General features: G+C 38.5%; 1 protein-coding gene across 1 annotated transcript in view; it reads right to left on the reverse strand.

Moving 5' to 3' along the window:
- The window catches only part of LOC128661676 (myosin-9-like), a 187411-nt gene that overhangs the window by 90389 nt on the left and 72660 nt on the right, over window positions 1-24362 (reverse strand). The window contains exons 4-5 of the mRNA XM_053715903.1: window positions 3575-3733; window positions 2199-2366 (exon numbers count right to left, since the gene is read on the reverse strand). Coding sequence (XP_053571878.1) covers window positions 2199-2366; window positions 3575-3733 — 327 coding nt within the window. The remainder of the gene's footprint in view (window positions 1-2198; window positions 2367-3574; window positions 3734-24362) is intronic.

Here is a 24362-nt window from a genome sequence, read left to right on the forward strand (position 1 = left end):
TAGCTGCGGCCAGCTCCGCCCCCCCAAGTATTCCTATTTAAAACTAAATACTTACCTATAAAATAAACCCTAAAATAGCTACAATATAATTAATAATAGCTATTAAATAGTTAATAACTATTTAATAGCTACCTAGTTAAAATAATTACAAAATTACCTGTAAAATAAATCCTAACCTAAGTTACAAATACACCTAACACTACACTATCAATAAATTAATTAAATAATTGACGTTGCATTCTATTGGCTGATTTTTCCTACCTTAATTCCGATTGGCTGATAGACTCCTATCAGCCAATCTGAATTCGAGGGATGCCATCTTGGATGACGTCATTTAAAGGAACCGTCATTCGTCGGGGAGTCGTCGGCCGAGGAGGATGTTCCGCGCCGGAGGTCTTCAAGATGGAGCCGCTCATCGCCGCAAGGATGAAGATAGAAGATGCTGCTTGGATGAAGACTTCTGCTGGATGGAGGACCTCTTCTGCCCCGATCGGATGAAGACTTCTGCCCGGCTGGAGGACCACTTGTGCCCGCATCGGATGAAGACTTCGGCCCGGTTGGGTGAAGACGGCTCAAGGTAGGGTGATCTTCAATGGGATAGTGTTAGGTTTATTTAAGGGGGGATCGGGTGGGTTTTAGAGTAGGGGTGTGTGGGTGGTGGGTTGTAATGTTGGGGGGGTATTGTATTGCTTTTTTTTTTTTACAGGTAAAAGAGCTGATTACTTTGGGGCAATGCCCCGCAAAAAGCCCTTTTAAAGGCTGGTAAAAGAGCTGGCTACTTTGTGGCAATGCCCCGCAAAAGGCCCTTTTAAGGGCTATTTGTAATTTTGTTTAGGGTAGGGAAATTTTATTATTTTGGGGGGCTTTTTTATTTTATTAGGGGGCTTAGATTAGGTGTAATTAGATTAAACTTCTTGTAATATTTTTTTATTTTTTGTAATTTAGTGTTTGTTTGTTTTTGTAATATAGTTTAGTTTATTTAATTGTATTTTATATTAGATAATTGTAGTTAATTTATTTAATTAATTTATTGATAGTGTAGTGTTAGGTGTATTTGTAACTTAGGTTAGGATTTATTGTAATTATTTTAACTAGGTAGCTATTAAATAGTTATTAACTATTTAATAGCTATTGTACCTAGTTAAAATAAATACAAAATTACCTGTAAAATAAATATAAATCCTAAAATAGCTACAATGTAATTATTAATTATATTGTATCTATTTTAAGGTTTATTTTATAGGTAAGTATTTAGTTTTAAATAGAAATACTTTAGTTAATAATATTAATATTATTTAGATTTATTTAAATAATAATTAAGTTAGGGGGTGTTAGGGTTAGACTTAGGTTTAGGGGGTAATATATTTAATGTAGGTGGCGGCGGTGTAGGGGGGTCAGATTAGGGGTTAATATATTTAATATAGGTGGCGGTGGTGTAGGGGGGTCAGATTAGAGTGTAATACATTTAATGTAGGTGGCGGCGGTGTAGGGAAGTCAGATTAGGGGTTAATATATTTAATGTATGTGGCGGCGGTGTAGGGGGGTCAGATTAGAGGGTAATACATTTAATGTAGGTGGCGGCGGTGTAGGGGGGTCAGATGAGGGGTTAATATATTTAATGTAGGTGGTGGCGGGGTCCGGGAGCGGCGGTTTAGGGGTTAATACATATTATGTAGGTGGCGGTGGGGTCCGGGAGCGGCGGTTTAGGGGTTAATACATTTATTATTAGGAGTGAGAGGGGGGGATTGCGGATATAGGGGTATACGTGTCGGGATGATGTTTGGGAGGCGTGTTAGACAGTTACGGGAGATTTAATACTTTAGTAAGTTTTTGTAGGTGCAGGCAATTTCTAAAGTGCCGTAAGTCACTGGCGACTCCAGAAATTTGTAGTTACGCTTATTTCTGGACATCGCTAGTTTGTCCGACTTAGCAACTGCCGGCGGGGTATATTGGATACCCCGATGTGCGAGATTAAACTACGGGCAGCGCGGGTTCCCTCGCTTGCACCCAAAACTACGCCGTATATCGGATCGTGCCCAAAATGCGCACAGCAATGCACTTCCTAATAGCTTCAAAATAAGCATCTTTAACATAACCTTTTTATACAAAAATATTTTACTATATTTTAAAAAGTGCTAATTTATTTTTCTGACAGAATTTTTAGCATTTATTACCCCTTTAAAAATGCATTACAATACCTCTTTATGCAGCTGTGATATGTGTTCAACCAAGTGGGTCTTCGCTATACGCAGCTGTGAGTTTTCAAGTTGAACCCTTGAGAGCCTCTTCTCTAAATCTGTCAGCTGGCCCCGCATAGCTTGTCCATTCATCTCCACCGACTTCCTTCCTTGCTGTACATGCAGCATCTATTCATACAAACATTCATATACAGCCTTTATCTCTTGGGTAGATGCACTGATTTTTTTTATTTTACATGAAAAAGCAGTTAAAAAAACAACAAAGAACTTTTACTTTACAAAGGAATTATGTTCAGTGTAAATAGTTTTTTCTATATAAAGGCACACTACATTGCAAAATAAATGTATACAGAATACATGTAGTATGTAAGACTGAGCTTTTGTTAGAGACATTTCCAATGTTTTGCAGTCAAGGAACATACCCCTCAAGTAAGTTTATCTTATCTCTTTTGTTGTGACCAATTAGAGGCAGATTAAAATGAGCTCCTACACTGATCACACTGCTACTGTTAGCATCTCTGAAGTCTGCAGGATACACTCAAGTCTCTAGCGGGGCAGTAAAAGAAACATCATTTTTACAGTTAAAAGGACAGTAAAGTGAAAACTAAACCCATTTATATAGATCATGCAATTGTAAACGACTTTACACTTTACTTCTATTATATAATTTGCTTTGTTCCTTTGGTGTCTTCTAATGAAAAGCATACCTAGGTAGGTTCAGGAGCATCAATGCACTACTGGGAGCTACCTGCTGATTGGTGACTGCACATAAATACCTCTTGTCAGTGGCTCACCCTGTGTATTCAGCTAACTCCCAGTAGTGCATTGATGCTCCTTCGAAAAAGGATACCAAGAGAAAGTTAATTGGAACATTGTTTAAAATTGTAAGCTCTGTCTAAATCATGAAAGAACAATTACTGTAAAAGAAACCAAAATAAATAATGAACGTACACTGGTTTCACTACAAATAATTAAATGGTTTTTGGGGGAATTGCAATTTTGAGTTTGATGGCAGTTAAACCCGCACTTGCCACCACTGCTTGGTCTGAACAGCTTGGTCTGAACAGAGTTCTCCAAACTCAAAGACTACAAACAGAGAAAGGATTTAAAGTCTTTCTGCACTGGAGTAACTCAGCCCGAGTCTGTAAACATGATGCAATTGTTTCCTGTTTGTGGCCCATCTAAACAGCTTTCAACAAACTTGCTTTAGAGGGTCCCTCAACACAGATGGGTTATGGAATATGAGTCAGTGCTCTCAAATATGGATTTCAAGCATGGATCCTTGGTCGATAAATACTTCTAATCAATGAGATGTGATACAGTACACTGCTAAAAACTATCATTAGTGCCCTGACGTTCCCAGCAGTAGCACCAACCTGCTCCTGTGCAGATATCACTTTCTGCTTTTCATCCTGTACAAGTCTCTTCAGATGAGGCAATATCTGCTCCAGCTGTCTCTCCCTTTCCTTCCCTACTGTTAGTTCAGAAATCCATTTTGTCCTGCTCATGTTTTCCTCCTCTCTGAGCTGGCGCTCCTGTGGGAATATAAACAAGGTTTAGGGCTAGATTTATCAAACCCTTTTCTCCACAATGACTGCACTTCGCACAAGCGAACTTACAGTCACAATTTATCAAGCAGTGGTTATCAGACTGCTGCTTCTCCACCCTGTTCTCCACCTCTTAGGTTAGGAATTTAAATTGGAAGAGACCAGGGAAATTGACAGCTACTGCCTGCGTGTGATTGGCTGTGCGTGAACAGGGGGCCCGCCATGGATTGATAAATTATTGTTTGACAAAGCTGGCGGTAAAGACAAATTGGATTTACTCAACAATAAATAAATAGTCATGAACTGAACCGATGACTAGTAGAAACAAAATATGTCTCATGGACAAAAGGCCATTGCTTGTTTGTTTTGTTATTTCAAATAATTTTTGTATTTATTTATATGATTCCAACAAAGAATACAACAATCATTAGTCAGTCATAGATTTGTACATGCCAAGTATTATACATACAAAGTTAGATAGCACCAAAGGAAAACAATAAAGAAAAAACACAAGCAACAATCTTAGATAGCACCAAAGGAAAACAAAAAGAAAAAACAACAATGGGCTTCCTAATAATTACATTTTGCATTTCAGACGGTCTTTCTGTGTTTAAACCTCATTCCTTGTTGGGAATTTGAATGGTATATAGAACAGATGAAAAAATGACGGAGAGAAGGAGAAAAAAAGGGGCGGGTAGCCATATTCCTCTCAACCCACCCCTACTCTGATAGTTAGATGGGTCCTAACAATCTCAACAACAAAAAAACACATAAGAGAAGGCACAAATAATAGGGGGAATTATACTATCAATAAGCAAGAGGGAATCGCATTCATTAAGTACTCCGAGGAATGGAATGGGTAAGTCAGTTTTTTCTGTATTTCAGTAAAGTATGATTTAATAAAGATACCCCATTTTTAAAAGAATGTTTCTATCTCTTTACTATGATCAGTGGCACAATGTTCGAGGGTCATTTTGTTAAATAATTCTCTTTTAAATTCTACTAATGAGGGTTTCTTTTTTAAATCCAATTTTTTAAGAGCAAATATCTGGCTATTATTATAGTCATAGCAATATATAACCCCTCTTTGTGTTTTGTATTTTTTGGGAGTAAGAAAAATACATGCTCCAGTTCAATTTTAATCTCGATTTTAATAATTTTGGACGTCAAATAACTTATTTTATCCCAAATTGAATAATATGTGGGCAATCCCAGAAATAATGCCGTATTTCTGCCTTTGCACCATAGCATTTAATAAATTTGTCAACCACTTTTTTACTCCATTTAGATAAAACTGCTGGTGTCAAGTAAGTTTGATGCAATATGTTTAGGTGTGAGTCTCTAAAATAACTATATTTAACTATAGTCTCCCCTCTCGAGATACTTGACTGTATTCTTTCTATGTTAATTCCTGTAAAACCTTGAGGCCTAGATTTAGAGTTCGGCGGTAGCCGTCAAAACCAGCGTTAGAGGCTCCTAACGCTGGTTTTGGCCGCCCGCTGGTATTTGGAGTCAGTGATTAAAGGGTCTAACGCTCACTTTACAGCCGCGACTTTTCCATACCGCAGATCCCCCTACGCCATTTGCGTAGCCTATCTTTTCAATGGGATCTTTCTAACGCTGGTATTTAGAGTCGTTTCTGCAGTGAGCGTTAGAGCTCTAACGACAAGATTCCAGCCGCTTGAAAAAAGCAGGAGTTAAGAGCTTTCTGGCTAACGCCGGTTCATAAAGCTCTTAACTACTGTACCCTAAACTACACTAACACCCATAAACTACCTATGTACCCCTAAACCGAGGTCCCCCCACATCGCCGCCACTCGATTAAAATTTTTAACCCCTAATCTGCCGACCGCCACCTACGTTATACTTATGTACCCCTAATCTGCTGCCCCTAACCCCGCCGACCCCTATATTATATTTCTTAACCCCTAACTTGCCCCCCACAACGTCGCCGCAAGCTACTTAAAATAATTAACCCCTAATCTTCCGACCGCAAATCGCCGCCACCTACGTTATCCCTATGTACCCCTAATCTTCTGCCCCTAACATCGCCGACCCCTATGTTATATTTATTAACCCCTAATCTGCCCCCCACAACGTCGCCGACACCTACCTACACTTATTAACCCCTAATCTGCCGACCGGACCTGAGCGCTACTATAATAAAGTTATTAACCCCTAATCCGCCTCACTAACCCTATCATAAATAGTATTAACCCCTAATCTGCCCTCCCTAACATCGCCGACACCTACCTTCAATTATTAACCCCTAATCTGCCGACCGGAGCTCACCGCTATTCTAATAAATGTATTAACCCCTAAAGCTAAGTCTAACCCTAACACTAACACCCCCCTAAGTTAAATATAATTTTTATCTAACGAAATAAATTAACTCTTATTAAATAAATGATTCCTATTTAAAGCTAAATACTTACCTGTAAAATAAATCCTAATATAGCTACAATATAAATTATAATTATATTATAGCTATTTTAGGATTAATATTTATTTTACAGGTAACTTTGTATTTATTTTAACCAGGTACAATAGCTATTAAATAGTTAAGAACTATTTAATAGTTACCTAGTTAAAATAATTACAAATTTACCTGTAAAATAAATCCTAACCTAAGATATAATTAAACCTAACACTACCCTATCAATAAAATAATTAAATAAACTACCTACAATTACCTACAATTAACCTAACACTACACTATCAATAAATTAATTAAACACAATTGCTACAAATAAATACAATTAAATAAACTATCTAAAGTACAAAAAATAAAAAAGAACTAAGTTACAGAAAATAAAAAAATATTTACAAACATAAGAAAAATATTACAACAATTTTAAACTAATTACACCTACTCTAAGCCCCCTAATAAAATAACAAAGACCCCCAAAATAAAAAATTCCCTACCCTATTCTAAATTTACAAAGTTACAAGCTCTTTTACCTTACCAGCCCTGAACAGGGCCCTTTGCGGGGCATGCCCCAAGAAGTTCAGCTCTTTTGCCTGTAAAAGAAAACATACAATACCCCCCCCCCCAACATTACAACCCACCACCCACATACCCCTAATCTAACCCAAACCCCCCTTAAATAAACCTAACACTAAGCCCCTGATGATCTTCCTACCTTGTCTTCACCATGCCAGGTTCACCGATCCGTCCTGGCTCCAAGATCTTCATCCAACCCAAGCGGGGGCTAGACATCCACTGAAGAAGTCCAGAAGAGGGTCCAAAGTCTTCCTCCTATCCGGCAAGAAGAGGACATCCGGACCGGCAAACATCTTCTCCAAGCGGCATCTTCTATGTTCTTCCATCCGATGACGACCGGCTCCATCTTGAAGACCTCCAGCGCGGATCCATCCTCTTCTTCCGACGACTAGACGACGAATGACGGTTCCTTTAAGGGACGTCATCCAAGATGGCGTCCCTCGAATTCCGATTGGCTGATAGGATTCTATCAGCCAATCGGAATTAAGGTAGGAATTTTCTGATTGGCTGATGGAATCAGCCAATCAGAATCAAGTTCAATCCGATTGGCTGATCCAATCAGCCAATCAGATTGAGCTCGCATTGTATTGGCTGATCGGAACAGCCAATAGAATGCGAACTCAATCTGATTGGCTGATTGGATCAGCCAATCGGATTGAACTTGATTCTGATTGGCTGATTCCATCAGCCAATCAGAAAATTCCTACCTTAATTCCGATTGGCTGATAGAATCCTATCAGCCAATCGGAATTCGAGGGACGCCATCTTGGATGACGTCCCTTAAAGGAACCGTCATTCGTCGTCTAGTCGTCGGAAGAAGAGGATGGATCCGCGCTGGAGGTCTTCAAGATGGAGCCGGTCGTCATCGGATGGAAGAACATAGAAGATGCCGCTTGGAGAAGATGTTTGCCGGTCCGGATGTCCTCTTCTTGCCGGATAGGAGGAAGACTTTGGACCCTCTTCTGGACTTCTTCAGTGGATGTCTAGCCCCCGCTTGGGTTGGATGAAGATCTTGGAGCCAGGACGGATCGGTGAACCTGGCATGGTGAAGACAAGGTAGGAAGATCATCAGGGGCTTAGTGTTAGGTTTATTTAAGGGGGGTTTGGGTTAGATTAGGGGTATGTGGGTGGTGGGTTGTAATGTTGGGGGGGGGGTATTGTATGTTTTCTTTTACAGGCAAAAGAGCTGAACTTCTTGGGGCATGCCCCGCAAAGGGCCCTGTTCAGGGCTGGTAAGGTAAAAGAGCTTGTAACTTTGTAAATTTAGAATAGGGTAGGGAATTTTTTATTTTGGGGGTCTTTGTTATTTTATTAGGGGGCTTAGAGTAGGTGTAATTAGTTTAAAATTGTTGTAATATTTTTCTTATGTTTGTAAATATTTTTTTATTTTCTGTAACTTAGTTCTTTTTTATTTTTTGTACTTTAGATAGTTTATTTAATTGTATTTATTTGTAGCAATTGTGTTTAATTAATTTATTGATAGTGTAGTGTTAGGTTAATTGTAGGTAATTGTAGGTAGTTTATTTAATTATTTTATTGATAGGGTAGTGTTAGGTTTAATTATATCTTAGGTTAGGATTTATTTTACAGGTAAATTTGTAATTATTTTAACTAGGTAACTATTAAATAGTTCTTAACTATTTAATAGCTATTGTACCTGGTTAAAATAATTACAAAGTTACCTGTAAAATAAATATTAATCCTAAAATAGCTATAATATAATTATAATTTATATTGTAGCTATATTAGGATTTATTTTACAGGTAAGTATTTAGCTTTAAATAGGAATCATTTATTTAATAAGAGTTAATTTATTTCGTTAGATAAAAATTATATTTAACTTAGGGGGGTGGTAGTGTTAGGGTTAGACTTAGCTTTAGGGGTTAATACATTTATTAGAATAGCGGTGAGCTCCGGTCGGCAGATTAGGGGTTAATAATTGAAGGTAGGTGTCGGCGATGTTAGGGAGGGCAGATTAGGGGTTAATACTATTTATGATAGGGTTAGTGAGGCGGATTAGGGGTTAATAACTTTATTATAATAGCGGTGCGGTCCGGTCGGCAGATTAGGGGTTAATAAGTGTAGGCAGGTGGAGGCGACGTTGTGGGGAGCAGATTAGGGGTTAATAAATATAACATAGGGGTCGGCGATGTTAGGGCAGCAGATTAGGGGTACATAGGGATAACGTAGGTGGCGGCGGTTTACGGAGCGGCAGATTAGGGGTTAAAAGTGTAATGCAGGGGTCAGCGATAGCGGGGGCGGCAGATTAGGGGTTAATAAGTGTAAGGTTAGGGGTGTTTAGACTCGGGGTTCATGTTAGAGTGTTAGGTGCAGACGTAGGAAGTGTTTCCCCATAGGAATCAATGGGGCTGCGTTAGGAGCTGAACGCTGCTTTTTTGCAGGTGTTAGGTTTTTTTTCAGCTCAAACAGCCCCATTGTTTCCTATGGGGGAATCGTGCACGAGCACGTTTTTGAGGCCGGCCGCGTCCGTAAGCAACTCTGGTATCGAGAGTTGTATTTGCGGTAAAAATGCTCTACGCTCCTTTTTTGGAGCCTAACGCAGCATTTGTTTGAACTCTCGATACCAGAGTTAAATTTATGGTGCGGCCAGAAAAAAACCCGCGGAGCGTTAACAGCCCTTTTACCGCCAAACTCCAAATCTAGCCGTTAATATGCCATTTTAATAATATGTGGTTTAAATTATTTCAAAGAATTTGATGTGTTTTTTCACTAGGGGTATCTAGTTTGTTAAAGTATTTAGAAAACAGTTTAGGAATCTCTCTTTAATACGAGAGAATTAAAGGAATATAAAACTCAAAATTATCCATAAATGTATTCATTAAAAAGACAGTCAAGTCCCAAAAAAACTTTCATGATTCAAATAGGGCATAAAATTTTAAATAACTTTCCAATTTACTTTTTTATCACCGATTTTGCTTTGTTCTCTAGGTATTCTTAGTTAAAAGCTAAACCTAGAAGGTTCATATGCTAATTTCTTAGACCTTGAAGGCTGCCTCTAATCTAAATGCATTTTGACAGTTTTCACCACTAGAGTGCGTTAGTTCATGTGTTTCATAAGATAACTTTGAGCTTATGCACACAAATTTACCGAGGAGTGAGCACTAAATGGCTAGAATGCAAGTCTGTCAAAAGAACTGAAATAAGGGGGCAGTCTGCAGAGGCTTAGATACAAGGTAATTACAGAGATAAAATGTGTATTATTATAACTGTGTTAGTTATGCAAAACTGGGGAATGGGTAATTAAGGGGTTATCTATCTTTTAAAACAACAAACATTCTGGTGTTGACTGTCCCTTTAACAATGAAACACACACACTTGGGGGCATATTCATCAAGCTCCGTATGGAACTTGATGTCTTGTGTTTCTGGCGAGCCTGCAGGCTCGCCAGAAACAGCAGTTATGAAGCAGCGATCACAAAGACTGCTGCTCCATACCCTGTCAGCCTGCTCTGAGCAGGCGGACAGACATCGCCAGAAATCAACCCGATAGAGTACGATCGGGTTGATTGACACCCCACTGTTGGCGGCCCATTGGCCGCGAGTCTGCAGTGGGTGGTGTTGCACCAGCAGCTCTTGTGAGCTGCCGGTGCAATGCTGAATACGGCGAGCGTATTGCTCGCCGTATTCAGCAAGGTCTGGCGGACCTGATCCGCACTGTCAGGTCCAGACTTTCATAAATAGGGGCCATATTCTTCAATCAAAACTCAGCTCATATGCAGATGAAAACATGATCCTTTTATTAAGTTAGAGTTTCCAAAGTTTCGGCCCCAACTTGGGCCTGGGCCTGAAACGTTGGAAACTCTGTAAAGGCAGAGATTTAGAGTTTTAGATGTTGTAAAGTATATACCACTATTGAATATGCAAAAAAGGGGAATGGGCAGTAAAGGCGTTATCTATCTTTTTAAACTATAAAAATTTTGGAGTAGACTATCCCTTTAATAAAAGGATTATGTTTTCATCTGAAAATGAGTTTTGAATGAAGATTGTTCAATTGAAGAACTTGTGGCTACCTATAAAAGAAAGTGTGCTACATAATATGTGAAGAATATATCTATACTATAATCATGTTTGTAACGCGTCTGTCGGTGTCGCCAGTTGCACATGCATCCTCAAAGGAATGTTGGCTGTGCGAGGCAGCCAAAAGAATGTTGGCTGCGCACACAGCCAAAAGAATCCACCTGGATGCAGCTTTGGTGGATTCTTTCACCACCCTGCCATTTTGGAAATACACCTAGATGCAGTGTAGGCAAACAAAGAATTTAAAAAAAACAACACACAACCGCCCGCACGAAATAACCATAAAAAAACGTAACCGCCCGCAAGAAATAAAAAAAATGTCTGCACGAAGTATAACAAATAAAACATAACCTCCCGCAATAAGTATTAACAAACATCTAAACTGCCAACCCCCACATTGCAAAAGAATAAAGTAATTAACCCCTAATCCGCAAATTAAAAAACGCTAATAACATAATTAAAATATTAACCTCTAAACCACCAACCCCCCACATTGCAATAAACCTAATTAACCTATTAACCCCTAAACCACCAACCCCCACATCACAATAAACCTAATTAACATATTAACCCCTAAACCACCAACCACCCACATCACAATACACCTAATTAACCTATTAACCCATAAACCGCCAAACCCCCACATCGCAATAAACCTAATTAACATATTAACTCCTAAACTGCCAACCCCCCACAATGCAAATAACTAATTTAATTACTAAGTCAATACTAAGTTACAATTAAAATGAAAAATCCTAACATTAATTTAAAAATAAAACCTAACATTTAATTACAAAAAATTAATTTAAAATTACAAAAAATAAAAAAGTCTAAAATTACAGAAAAAAAATAAAACAAAATTTTCAAAAATAAAAAAAATTAAACCTAATCCCTATGAAAATAAAAAGGCCCCCTAATCTAAACTAAACTACCAATAGCCCTTAAAATGGCCTTTTGTAGGATATTGCTTTAAGTTAAACAGTTCTTTTACATGTAAAAAATACTAACTCCCCCCCAACAGTAAAAAACTCCCATGCACCAAATCCCCCAAAATAAAAAAAATTAACACTAAAAAAAACTAAATTACCCATTGCCCCTAAAGGGGCATTTGTATGGGCATTGTCTTTAAAAGGGCAATCAGCTCTTTTACAGCCCAAAAAACCTTTATCTAAAAAAAAGCCACCCCAAACCCCCCCCCAAAAAACCTAAGACTAAGCCCCAAATAGGTAATCACCGTTCCTGGAGTCCGGCGGAGAAGGTCGTCTTCCAGGCGGCTCCATCATCTTCTATCTTCATCCGGAACAAAGGCGGCACGAAGTGGAGGTGTGGAGCTGGCTTCCCCGATGCGCGGATTCTCATTGGTGGCCCTCAGCGGCGGTTCTCAGCGGCGGTGGTCCAAAGCGGCGTGAAGGCTCCTCTTCATGTGATCGTCCACCGCACACTAAAGATTAAATGCAAGGTACCGCATATTTATTGGGGTTCCTTGCATATTAACCCCTAAACCACCAACCACCCACATCACAATACACCTAATTAACCTATTAACCCATAAACCGCCAAACCTCCACATCGCAATAAACCTAATTAACATATTAACTCCTAAACTGCCAACCCCCCACAATGCAAATAACTAATTTAATTACTAACTCAATACTAAGTTACAATTAAAATGAAAAATCCTAACATTAATTTAAAAATAAAACCTAACATTTAATTACAAAAAATTAATTTAAAATTACAAAAAATAAAAAAGTCTAAAATTACAGAAAAAAAATAAAACAAAATTATCAAAAATAAAAAAAATTAAACCTAATCCCTATGAAAATAAAAAGGCCCCCTAATCTAAACTAAACTACCAATAGCCATTAAAAGGGCCTTTTGTAGGATATTGCCCTAAGTTAAACAGTTCTTTTACATGTAAAAAATACTAACTCCCCCCCAACAGTAAAAAACCCCCATGCACCAAATCCCCCAAAATAAAAAAAATTAACACTAAAAAAACCTAAATTACCCATTGCCCCTAAAGGGGCATTTGTATGGGCATTGTCTTTAAAAGGGCAATCAGCTCTTTTACAGCCCAAAAAACCTTTATCTAAAAAAAAGCCACCCCAAAAAACCCCCCCCAAAAACCTAAGACTAAGCCCCAAATAGGTAATCACCGTTCCTGGAGTCCGGCGGAGAAGATCGTCTTCCAGGCGGCTCCATCATCTTCTATCTTCATCCGGAACAAAGGCGGCAAGAAGTGGAGGTGTGGAGCTGGCTTCCCCGATGCGCGGATTCTCATCGGTGGTCCTCAGCGGCGGTTCTCAGCGGCGGTGGTCCAAAGCGGCGTGGAGGCTCCTCTTCATGTGATCGTCCACCGCACACTAAAGATTAAATGCAAGGTACCGCATATTTATTGGGGTTCCTTGCATTCCTATTGGCTGAAATTTTGAAATCAGCCAATAGGATGACAGCTACTGAAATCTTTTTGGCTGATTTGAACAACCATAAGATTTCAGTAGCTCTAATCCTATTGGCTGATTTAAAATTTTTAGCCGATAGGAATGCAAGGTACCCCAAATTGAATGCGGTACCTTGCATTCAATTTTCAGTATACGATGGAGATCGGATGAAGAGGAGCCTCCAGACAGATATGTTACTATATCATATGGGTTATGGTAAATAATACCTTTTATTCATGAACATTAAACCACAAGGAAACCTGATCCCTAAAACAATGTTGATTAAAATAATAATATAAAAATCATCCCTAACAAGGTTAGAGTTTGTCAAATTGAATAGTGTAAATATGAAGCCTTCCCTGCTGCTGTAGAAAAGCTTTTCCACCTATAGATTAACCATATTAACCTTGTGAATGTATCAACAAATTGTTTTGGTTGCATGCGTTCACTCAGAGCCGGACCGCGCATTTAGCATATTTCTGACGACTGACAAAAATATTGTAATTAGTTCATTTTAACATTCACCTAAAAAAGAAATGCACATAACTGTTTATATTATAACCCTGGTATTTACTTTAATGTAATTTTACAGCAAACACAAGCAAAATAAATAATTCATGTATATTCCAAATGTGTTCAATTATTGTTTATTAATTATTTATGACTGCTAACATTTTTACTTTGCTTTTTATATACATAATATAACATGAGGATAACACCCCCCTTAGCTAGTTTAACATATGTAATTAGCATTGGATAAAAAAATATATATGTTATTTTATTATGACATTTATTTGCTGTTACACAAACAATAAATGCTGTGAGAGGAAGTACTGTGACAACACCAGGCAATCTGCTCCTGTTTGTGCTAGTTTCCATATTATATGTCTATTTATATAAGGTGAAACATTTATTCTCAGCTGCATATGGGGTGTAAATTGAAACCACAGGGCCCCAGAGCACAATTTTAGTCAGAGCCCCTCCCCCCAAAACACACCTGTCTGTATATACCTATAAAAACAAGTCCATAGAGGTTGCTGCATTACCTAGTTGTATAGGTAGATAGCTTGGTCTGATGATAATAATAAGAAATATTATCATTCCTAGAATTCATGTTTAAAACAGATTTACAGCAGTATTACAATACTTCAAGGGACAGTATACTGTAACATTTCCATCCCCTTTAATGTGCTCCTAATGATCCATTTTAACTGCTGGAGTGTACTAAACGGTTTACAAATAGTTCATTTACCTTTATGTTCTCATTTGAAATAGCTGTTTTTTACAGTTGTATCCCCACCTATACGGAACATTTCTGTACAGCAGTAATTGCTATAGAAAAGTTACATAAACAAGAAGCTACAGGGGATTTGGGAAAGATGGGTATTAATATTCAATTGCTCTCGCTAAGTACTGGCTTGTTGTGTATGCAGAGATACAACCAGGAGACCATCACATATAGAGATTCAAATAAGAAAAGGAGATCTGTTCTTTCTGCATGCTTGTCCCAATTTAGGGCCAGATTACAAGTGGAGCATTATTTAACGCTCCCTTTTGCATGCTAGCTCTGCTAGAAGTAAGTGTAGCTCTGGTATTACAAGTTAAAAGTAAAATTTTGCTTGTGCACTAACCCAACAAGCACAAAAAGACGAATTTAGACTTTTGCAATCTCGTTAACGTATTCCCCCATAGAAGTCAATGGCCTGCCTTTTTTTTCTAACACCTAAGACCTCATATCTTTGAGCCCTTATAACTTTATTGTTTATTTCTTTTTTTTAAATAATTTTTATTAGATAGTGTTATGAGTTTAACTATACTTTTTAGTGTATTTTTGATGTGTTTTGTGACATTTCTTTGTTTTGCAAAACAGTTAATCAGAGCTCTGAGGCATCAGTAATCATTCTAGTGTAAATCGTGATAGCACTCAAACGTTCGCTTTTACTTTCAGTGCTAAACTCGATATGCGCAAACACCAACAATAAACCACTTTTCGCAGTAGCGTAACTCTTAGCACGCCACTAGTAATCTGGCCATTAATGGGTTAAGGATTCAGCTAGCAAAAAACATAATTTATATTTTACCTGATAAATTCATTTCTTTCATGGAGGTGAGAGCTTTTACGTATGGGATATACATCCCACCAGGAGGAGGCATTTTCCCAAACCTCAAAAGCCTTTAAAACCCCTCCCACCTCACTCATACCTCAGTTTAACATATAGCCAAGTGGTGAGGTGTTTAGAAGGAGTAAAAGTCAAAATGAGAAGAAGGGAGAAAAGATGTGCTTAAACAAAAATAACCTCAAAGGGGTGGAGACTCGTAGACTGTCACCACCATGAAAGAAATTAATTTATCAGGTAAAATAAAAATTATGTTTTCTTTCATATAGGTGGCAAGAGTCCACAACTGTTGCGTATGAGATATAATACCCAAGATGTGGCTGTCCACGAGTAACAATAAAGGGAGGAATTTAAATAAAAACAGCTTTTTTCACTGATAAATTAATCCATAACTCCAAAAATAAATGTCTTATGATAAAACTCAACATATAATTCCAATTATCAAACCCAGATAACTGCCTGGAGGACCTTCCTACCTAAGGCTGCTTCTGACGAAGCAAAAACATCAAAATGGTAAAATTTAGTAAAGGTATGCAGGAAGATCCAGTGGCCACTTTGCAAATTTTATCAACTGAAGTCTCATGCTTGAAATCCCAAGATGTGGCAACCTATCTTGTAGAATTAGGCGTAATTCTCTGTGGCGGAGGCTGCCCCGCCTCCAAATAAGCTTTGTGAATCAAACGTGTCAACCAAGAGTCTAAAGAAATAGCAGAGGCCTTCTGGCCTTTCTTAGGACCAGAAAAAAGAACAAACAGAGTAGAAGAGGCCTAGTTATCAACGTGTCAACTTTCCTGCCTTCGCCGGCCCAATACGCCCGCCTAAGCTCGCCTACCATCGGGGGCTTAGATTAGGTGTAATTAGCTTAAAATTGTTGTAATATTTTTAAAATGTTTGTAACTTATTTTTTTATTTTTTGTACTTTAGTTAGTTTATGTAATTGTATTTAATTGTAGTTATTTGTAGTTAATTTATTTAATTAATGTAATGATAGTGTAGTGTTAGGTTTAATTGTAACTTAGGTTAGGATTTATTTTACAGGTAATTTTGTATTTCTTTTAGCTAGGTAGTTATTAAATAGTTAATAACTATTTAATAACTATTCTAACTAGCTAAAATAAATACAAAGTTACCTGTAAAATAAATATAAATCCTAAAATAGCTACAATGTAATTATTAATTACATTGTAGCTATCTTAGGGTTTATTTTACAGGTAAGTATTTAGTTTTAAATAGGAATAATTTATTTAATGATAGTGTAGTGTTAGGTGTAATTGTAACTTAGGTTAGGATTTATTTTACAGGTAAATTTCAGTTTATTTTAGCTAGGTAAGCTATTAAATAGTTAATAACTATTTAATAGCTATTGTACCTAGTTAAAATAAATTGAAATTTGCCTGTAAAATAAAAATAAATCCTAAGATAGCTACAATTTAATTATTATTTATATTGTAGCTATCTTAGGGTTTATTTTAAAGGTAAGTATTTAGTTTTAAATAGGATTAATTTAGTTAATAATAGAAATATTATTTAGATTTATTTAATTAATATTTAAGTTAGGGGGTGTTAGGGTTAGGGTTAGACTTAGGTTTAGGGGTTAATAATTTTATTACAGTGGCGGCGGTGTGGGGGGGCAGGATAGGGGTTAATAAATGTATTATAGGTGGCAACGGTGTAGGGGGGGCAGGATAGGGGTTAATAAATGTATTATAGGTGTAGGGGGGGCAGATTAGGGGTTAATAAGTTTAATATAGGTTTCGGCGGGGTCCGGGAGCGGCAGTTTAGGGGTTAAATGATTTATTTAGTTGCGGCGAGGTCTGGGATCGGCAGGATAGAGTTTAATAACTTTATTATAAAGGGCGGCGGTATAGGGGGGGCAGTATGGGGTTACTAGGTATAATGTAGGTTGCGGCGGTGTCTGGGAGCGGCGGTTTAGGGGTTAATACATTTATTATAGTTGCGGCGGGGTCAGGGAGCGGCGGTTTAGGGGTTAATATGTATAGAGTAGCTTGCGGTGGGCTCCGGGAGCGGCGGTTTAGGGGATAATACATTTATTTAGTTGCGGTGTAGGGGGGGCAGATTAGGGGTGTTTAGACTCGGGGTACATGTTAGGGTGTTAGGTGTAGACATCTCCAATAGGAATCAATGGGATGTCTGGCAGCAGCGAACATGAACTTTCTCTATGGTCAGACTCTCATTGATTCCTATGGGATCCGCCGCCTCCAGGGCGGTAGATTGAAAACTAGGTACGCTGGGCCGGAAAAGTGCCGAGCGTACCTGCTAGTTTTTTGATAACTAGCAAAAGTAGTCAGATTGTGCCGCACTTGTGTGCGGAACATCTGGAGTGGCGTAAGAATCGATCTGTGTCGGACTGAGTCCGGCGGATCAAAGCTTACGTCACAAAATTCTACTTTTGCCGGTCTCTAGCCTTTGATAACTAAGGCGAATCAGCCTCGCCACAAATACGCTGAGTGTCAATCACAGAGTCAGAGAATCCTCTATGACTGAGAACTAAGCGTTCAATTTCCATGCTATTAAATGTAGAGACTTTAGATCTGGATGGAAGAAGGGACCTTGAGACAGAAGGTCTGGCCTTAGAGGAAGAGGTCATGGTGGGCAACTGGACATTCGAGCCAGGTCTGCATACCAAATCCTGTGAGGCCATGCTGGGGCTTTTAGGATCACAAATGACTGTTCCAATTTTATCTTGGAAATCACTTTGGCGAGTAGGGACAAAGGAGGAAATATATACACAGGCTTAAAAGGAAATATTAGAGCATCCAATACTTCTGTCTGAGGATCCCTGGACCTCTCAAGGTACCTGGTAAGTTTGTTGTTCAAACAAGAGGCCATCAGATCTATTTGTGGTAGGACCCAGTGTTTCACAATCAGGTAGAATACATCTTGGTGGAGAGACCACTCTTCTGGATGTAGGGATTGACAACTCAGGTAGTTTGCCTCCCAGTTGTCTACACCTGGGGTGTGAATCACAGTGATGAGGCAGGAATTGGTTTATGCCCAAGAGAGGATTCAAGATACTTCTATAATGGCTAAGGAACTGTGATTTACCCCTTGATGATTGACATATGTTACTGCAGTAACATTGTTTGTCTAAAAAACGGAGATAAGGCTCCCTTTTCAATAGAGGCCAAGCCTGAAAGGCCCCCGAAGAGAGAATGGAGTTCCAAAACATTGATTGGCAACCTCACCTCCCTAGGATTCCAAACTCCTTGTGCTGTCAGAGACCCCCAGACAGCTTCCCAACCTGAATAATAGACCTGAATAATAGACTGGTGATTCAGCCTTCAAGTCAGAGTGTGATAAGTGTACTAACACACCAATCCTTATGTTTAAGGAAAGTCCCCTTATATAGAATGGATTTGTATGCGTGGCAACATTACCTAACAAATATGAATAAATGATAGGTACCTCTGTTGCTAGCAAGGTGTTAGGTGCTTTAAGCAGATATCTGCACAATATTAACGAGTAGTTAAATTGAGCATTAACTTAACTGAATACACAGCTTAGAAACAGACCGGAAAGTTAGCAGTGTTAGATACATCAATAAAGTTCATCTTTAGCTGTAGATACAATTGATGCGGTCAAATACTGTTATAGAAATACTTGCGATTGTCTTTAGTATGATTAGTTCCTCAGTCAGAGTTTGTTACAGCTGCAGCTCTTAGACGGACTGAATCTGCAGAGCCTGTCAGCGTGAAATGACTACACCCAGCAGCTTTACTTGCAGTGTTGTGGCTCTGAGAATCAAACAGGCAATCCAGACTTAGATTTTCTCAAAGTAAAGTGCTGTTAGGTTTGCGGCAAAATATCAAAGGTTTGATGCTATGACTTTTGTAATCAGAGACATTTCATAGGTTTTGAGCTTTAGAATTTCTACAAAGGCTTAATATAAAGTTTTAGGAAAAAACGATCAAGGGATTCCCTAACACTTCTGAAATAATCAAGCACTGAAGCTTGTGAAAGGGAGTTCCTTTATAGAGAGCTAACAGGGTGGAGTTTCTGAATTAAAGGGACATGCTACTGACAGGATATGACAGATCCCCCCCTTCAGGAGCGTCTCCCCAAAAGCAAAGGTCCCGGCTTCGAGGGGAAAGCGGAATGAAAAGACTGCAACAATAGAGGGGCGTTCAAGTCCCGAATAGGTACCCAAGAATCCTCCTCAGGAGAGTACCCCCTCCAATGTACCAAATACTCAATAGTATTCCGGCGCTTTCTGGAATCCAAAATGCGTTCCACCTCATAATCCATTTTGTCATCAAAAGGAACTGTGGAATGATGAGAACGAGTATCGGTGTGCTCATGATGACCCAAGTACGGCTTTAATAGAGAGACATGGAAGGTCGGATGAACGTGAAAATTACTGGGCAATTGCAACTTCACTGCGTTTTCATTGATAATCTTTAGTATTGGGTACGGACCGATATACTGGTCAGCTAGCTTTTTACAGGGTACTTTGAGGTTGATATTCTTGGTAGACAACCAGACCAAGTCCTTGACTTTATAATTCGGAGGAGGTGAACGTTTTCTATCAAAATACAACTTTTGGGTTGCTTTAGCATTTTTGAGATGAGTTTGTAGGGTTTCCAAGGTTTCCTTGATTTGAGTGAAATAATCCGAGACAGCGGGGGAATTTGATGAGGAAGTTGTGTTTGGAAACGATCTTGGATGGTAACCGTATGTGGCATAGAATGGTGACACTTCCGTGGAAGAACTGATGGAATTGTTGTATGAAAATTCCGCCAAAGGTAACCATTCGCTCCAATCCTCCTGCAAAGTTGAAATATAACAGCGGAGATACTGTTCCAAGGTCTGATTGAGTCTTTCTGTTAACCCATTAGATTGTGGATGAAAGGCTGTTGAGAATCTGAGAGAAATGTTCAATTTATTGCATAAATATCTCCAGAATTTTGACGTGAATTGGGATCCACGATCCGTAACTATAGATAGAGGCAATCCGTGTAACTTGACAATATGTGTCAAAAAAACTTTAGCTGTGGTGGAAGCAGTGGGTATCCGTCGTAATGGGATAAAATGAGCCAATTTAGAGAGGTGGTCAACAACTACCAAGATTGTAGTATAATTGTTAGAGATGGGTAGGTCAACGATAAAATCCATTGATAACATATCCCAGGGTCTCTCTGGAATGGGTAGAGGTTGTAATAGTCCGAATGGTTTATTATGTCCCTTTTTCTTTGTGACACAAATATGACATTTGTTAATGTATTCTTGTATGGTTTTAGTCATATTTGGCCACCAGTAATTCCTACTGATAAGTTCATTTGTCTTTTGTATTCCGAAATGTCCTGCTAGAGGTAAGTCATGGTTTTGTTGTAGGATGGTGTCTCTGAGTGACTGAGGTATATATATGAGGTTTTTATAATGATATAATCCAGTAACTGAATCATGATAACAGACTGAAGGAATTTCAGTGTCTGACTGTTGAGCTCTTAGTATATCAGCTTGGATTGTGGTTAAAGATGCTAAGAGTTTGTAAGGTGGTATTATATATGACTTCTCTTCACCTTCTGTTGGTACGTTAAATGACCTTGACAATGCATCTGCCTTAGAGTTTTTTGTTCCTGGGATGTAAGTTAGCACAAAATTGAAACGGTCCAGGAACAAAGCCCATCTTACTTGTCGTGAAGACAAGGTTTTGTTTTTCTTTAAGTATTGGAGGTTTTTATGGTCTGTAAAGACTTGAAAAGGTGTAGTTGTTCCTTCCAATAAATGTCTCCAGTGTTCCATGGCCGACTTCATTGCAAGCAATTCTTTATCTCCAACCGAATAGTTCCTCTCAGCAGGTGTTAATCTTCTGGAATAATATCCTACTGGATGGAGTAATGAAGATTCCTTATCAGGTTGGGATAAGATTGCGCCAATTCCTACGTTGGAAGCGTCAACCTCAAGAGTATATGGTAATTCCGGATCTGGAAGGTGTAAGATTGGGACTGTTGAAAATAATTCTTTAAGGTGATGAAAAGCTTGATTTGATTCTTTATCCCATATGAATTTCTGTTTTCCTGTTAAACGAGTTAATGGTTGAACTACAGAAGAAAAGTGGTTTATAAATTTTCTATAAAAGTTGGTGAATCCCAAAAATCTTTGTAGTGATTTAATGGAAGTGGGAGTTGACCAATCACGAATTGCAGAGAGTTTTTCAGGATCCATTTGAATCCCATCAGGGGATATAATGTAGCCGAGGAATTTAATGGTAGTTTTATGGAAGCTACATTTTTCCATCTTAGCATATAACTTATGATCCCTTAAAGTGGCTAAGACCCATCTTACATGCCTGGTGTGTTCTTTTAGATTTTTTGAATATATTAGTATATCGTCTAAATATACAATTACACATACATCCATAAGTTCTTTGAAGATTTCATTAATGAAATATTGAAATGCTGCGGGAGCATTAGTCAAGCCAAATGGCATAACGTTGTATTGATATAAACCATACCGGGTTCTAAAAGCTGTCTTCCACTCATGACCAGATTTAATTCAAATTAAGTTGTAGGCCCCCTTGAGATCCAACTTGGTGTAAATAGATGCCCCATGGAGACGTTCAAGTAATTCTGGTATGAGTGGAAGGGGGTATTTATTTTTTATTGTAACAGAATTCAGAGCCCGGTAATCTATTATTGGACGGAGACTGCCATCTTTATTGGTAACAAAGAATATGGCAGAGGCTATTGGTGAGGATGAGGGGGTTATAAAACCTTTTCTGAGATTCTCGTCAAGATAATCCCTTAAATGTTTTAGTTCTTTCTGTGATAACGGAAATAATCTTCCAGAAGGAATTTCAACCCCAGGTTTTGTTTCTATGGGGCAATCAAAATGTCTATGGGGAGGTAATGACTCAGCTTCTTTTAAATTAAATACATCAGCAAAATCTCTATAGTCATCTGGTAAGTGAGGTTCAATGTGTCTAATAGAGACATATGGAAAACATGTCTCAGTACAATACTTAGAAGGGAAAGTAATTTCATTGTTTAACCAATCTATCAAAGGATTATGGCCTAGATTTAGAGTTCGGCGGTAGCCGTCAAAACCAGCGTTAGAGGCTCCTAACGCTGGTTTTGGCCGCCCGCTGGTATTTGGAGTCAGTGATTAAAGGGTCTAACGCTCACTTTACAGCCGCGACTTTTCCATACCGCAGATCCCCCTACGCCATTTGCGTAGCCTATCTTTTCAATGGGATCTTTCTAACGCTGGTATTTAGAGTAATTTCTGCAGTGAGCGTTAGAGCTCTAACGACAAGATTCCAGCCGCCTGAAAAAAGCAGGAGTTAAGAGCTTTCTGGCTAACGCCGGTTCATAAAGCTCTTAACTACTGTACCCTAAACTACACTAACACCCATAAACTACCTATGTACCCCTAAACCGAGGTCCCCCCACATCGCCGCCACTCGATTAAAATTTTTAACCCCTAATCTGCCGACCGCCACCTACGTTATACTTATGTACCCCTAATCTGCTGCCCCTAACCCCGCCGACCCCTATATCATATTTATTAACCCCTAACTTGCCCCACACAACGTCGCCGCAAGCTACTTAAAATAATTAACCCCTAATCTTCCGACCGCAAATCGCCGCCACCTACGTTATCCCTATGTACCCCTAATCTTCTGCCCCTAACATCGCCGACCCCTATGTTATATTTATTAACCCCTAATCTGCCCCCCACAACGTCGCCGACACCTACCTACACTTATTAACCCCTAATCTGCCGAGCGGACCTGAGCGCTACTATAATAAAGTTATTAACCCCTAATCCGCCTCACTAACCCTATCATAAATAGTATTAACCCCTAATCTGCCCTCCCTAACATCGCCGACACCTACCTTCAATTATTAACCCCTAATCTGCCGACCGGAGCTCACCGCTATTCTAATAAATGTATTAACCCCTAAAGCTAAGTCTAACCCTAACACTAACACCCCCCTAAGTTAAATATAATTTTTATCTAACGAAATAAATTAACTCTTATTAAATAAATGATTCCTATTTAAAGCTAAATACTTACCTGTAAAATAAACCCTAATATAGCTACAATATAAATAATAATTATATTATAGCTATTTTAGGATTAATATTTATTTTACAGGTAACTTTGTATTTATTTTAACCAGGTACAATAGCTATTAAATAGTTAAGAACTATTTAATAGTTACCTAGTTAAAATAATTACAAATTTACCTGTAAAATAAATCCTAACCTAAGATATAATTAAACCTAACACTACCCTATCAATAAAATAATTAAATAAACTACCTACAATTACCTACAATTAACCTAACACTACACTATCAATAAATTAATTAAACACAATTGCTACAAATAAATACAATTAAATAAACTATCTAAAGTACAAAAAATAAAAAAGAACTAAGTTACAGAAAATAAAAAAATATTTACAAACATAAGAAAAATATTACAACAATTTTAAACTAATTACACCTACTCTAAGCCCCCTAATAAAATAACAAAGACCCCCAAAATAAAAAATTCCCTACCCTATTCTAAAATACAAAAATTACAAGCTCTTTTACCTTACCAGCCCTGAACAGGGCCCTTTGCGGGGCATGCCCCAAGAATTTCAGCTCTTTTGCCTGTAAAAAAAAACATACAATACCCCCCCCCCCCAACATTACAACCCACCACCCACATACCCCTAATCTAACCCAAACCCCCCTTAAATAAACCTAACACTAAGCCCCTGATGATCTTCCTACCTTGTCTTCACCATGCCAGGTTCACCGATCCGTCCTGGCTCCAAGATCTTCATCCAACCCAAGCGGGGGTTGGCGATCCATAATCCGGTGCTCCAAAGTCTTCCTCCTATCCGGCAAGAAGAGGACATCCGGACCGGCAAACATCTTCTCCAAGCGGCATCTTCTATGTTCTTCCATCCGATGACGACCGGCTCCATCTTGAAGACCTCCAGCGCGGATCCATCCTCTTCTTCCGACGACTAGACGACGAATGACGGTTCCTTTA

Source organism: Bombina bombina, chromosome 5 (genome assembly GCF_027579735.1).
Source record: "Bombina bombina isolate aBomBom1 chromosome 5, aBomBom1.pri, whole genome shotgun sequence".
In the NCBI taxonomy this organism is placed as follows: Eukaryota; Metazoa; Chordata; class Amphibia; order Anura; family Bombinatoridae; genus Bombina; species Bombina bombina.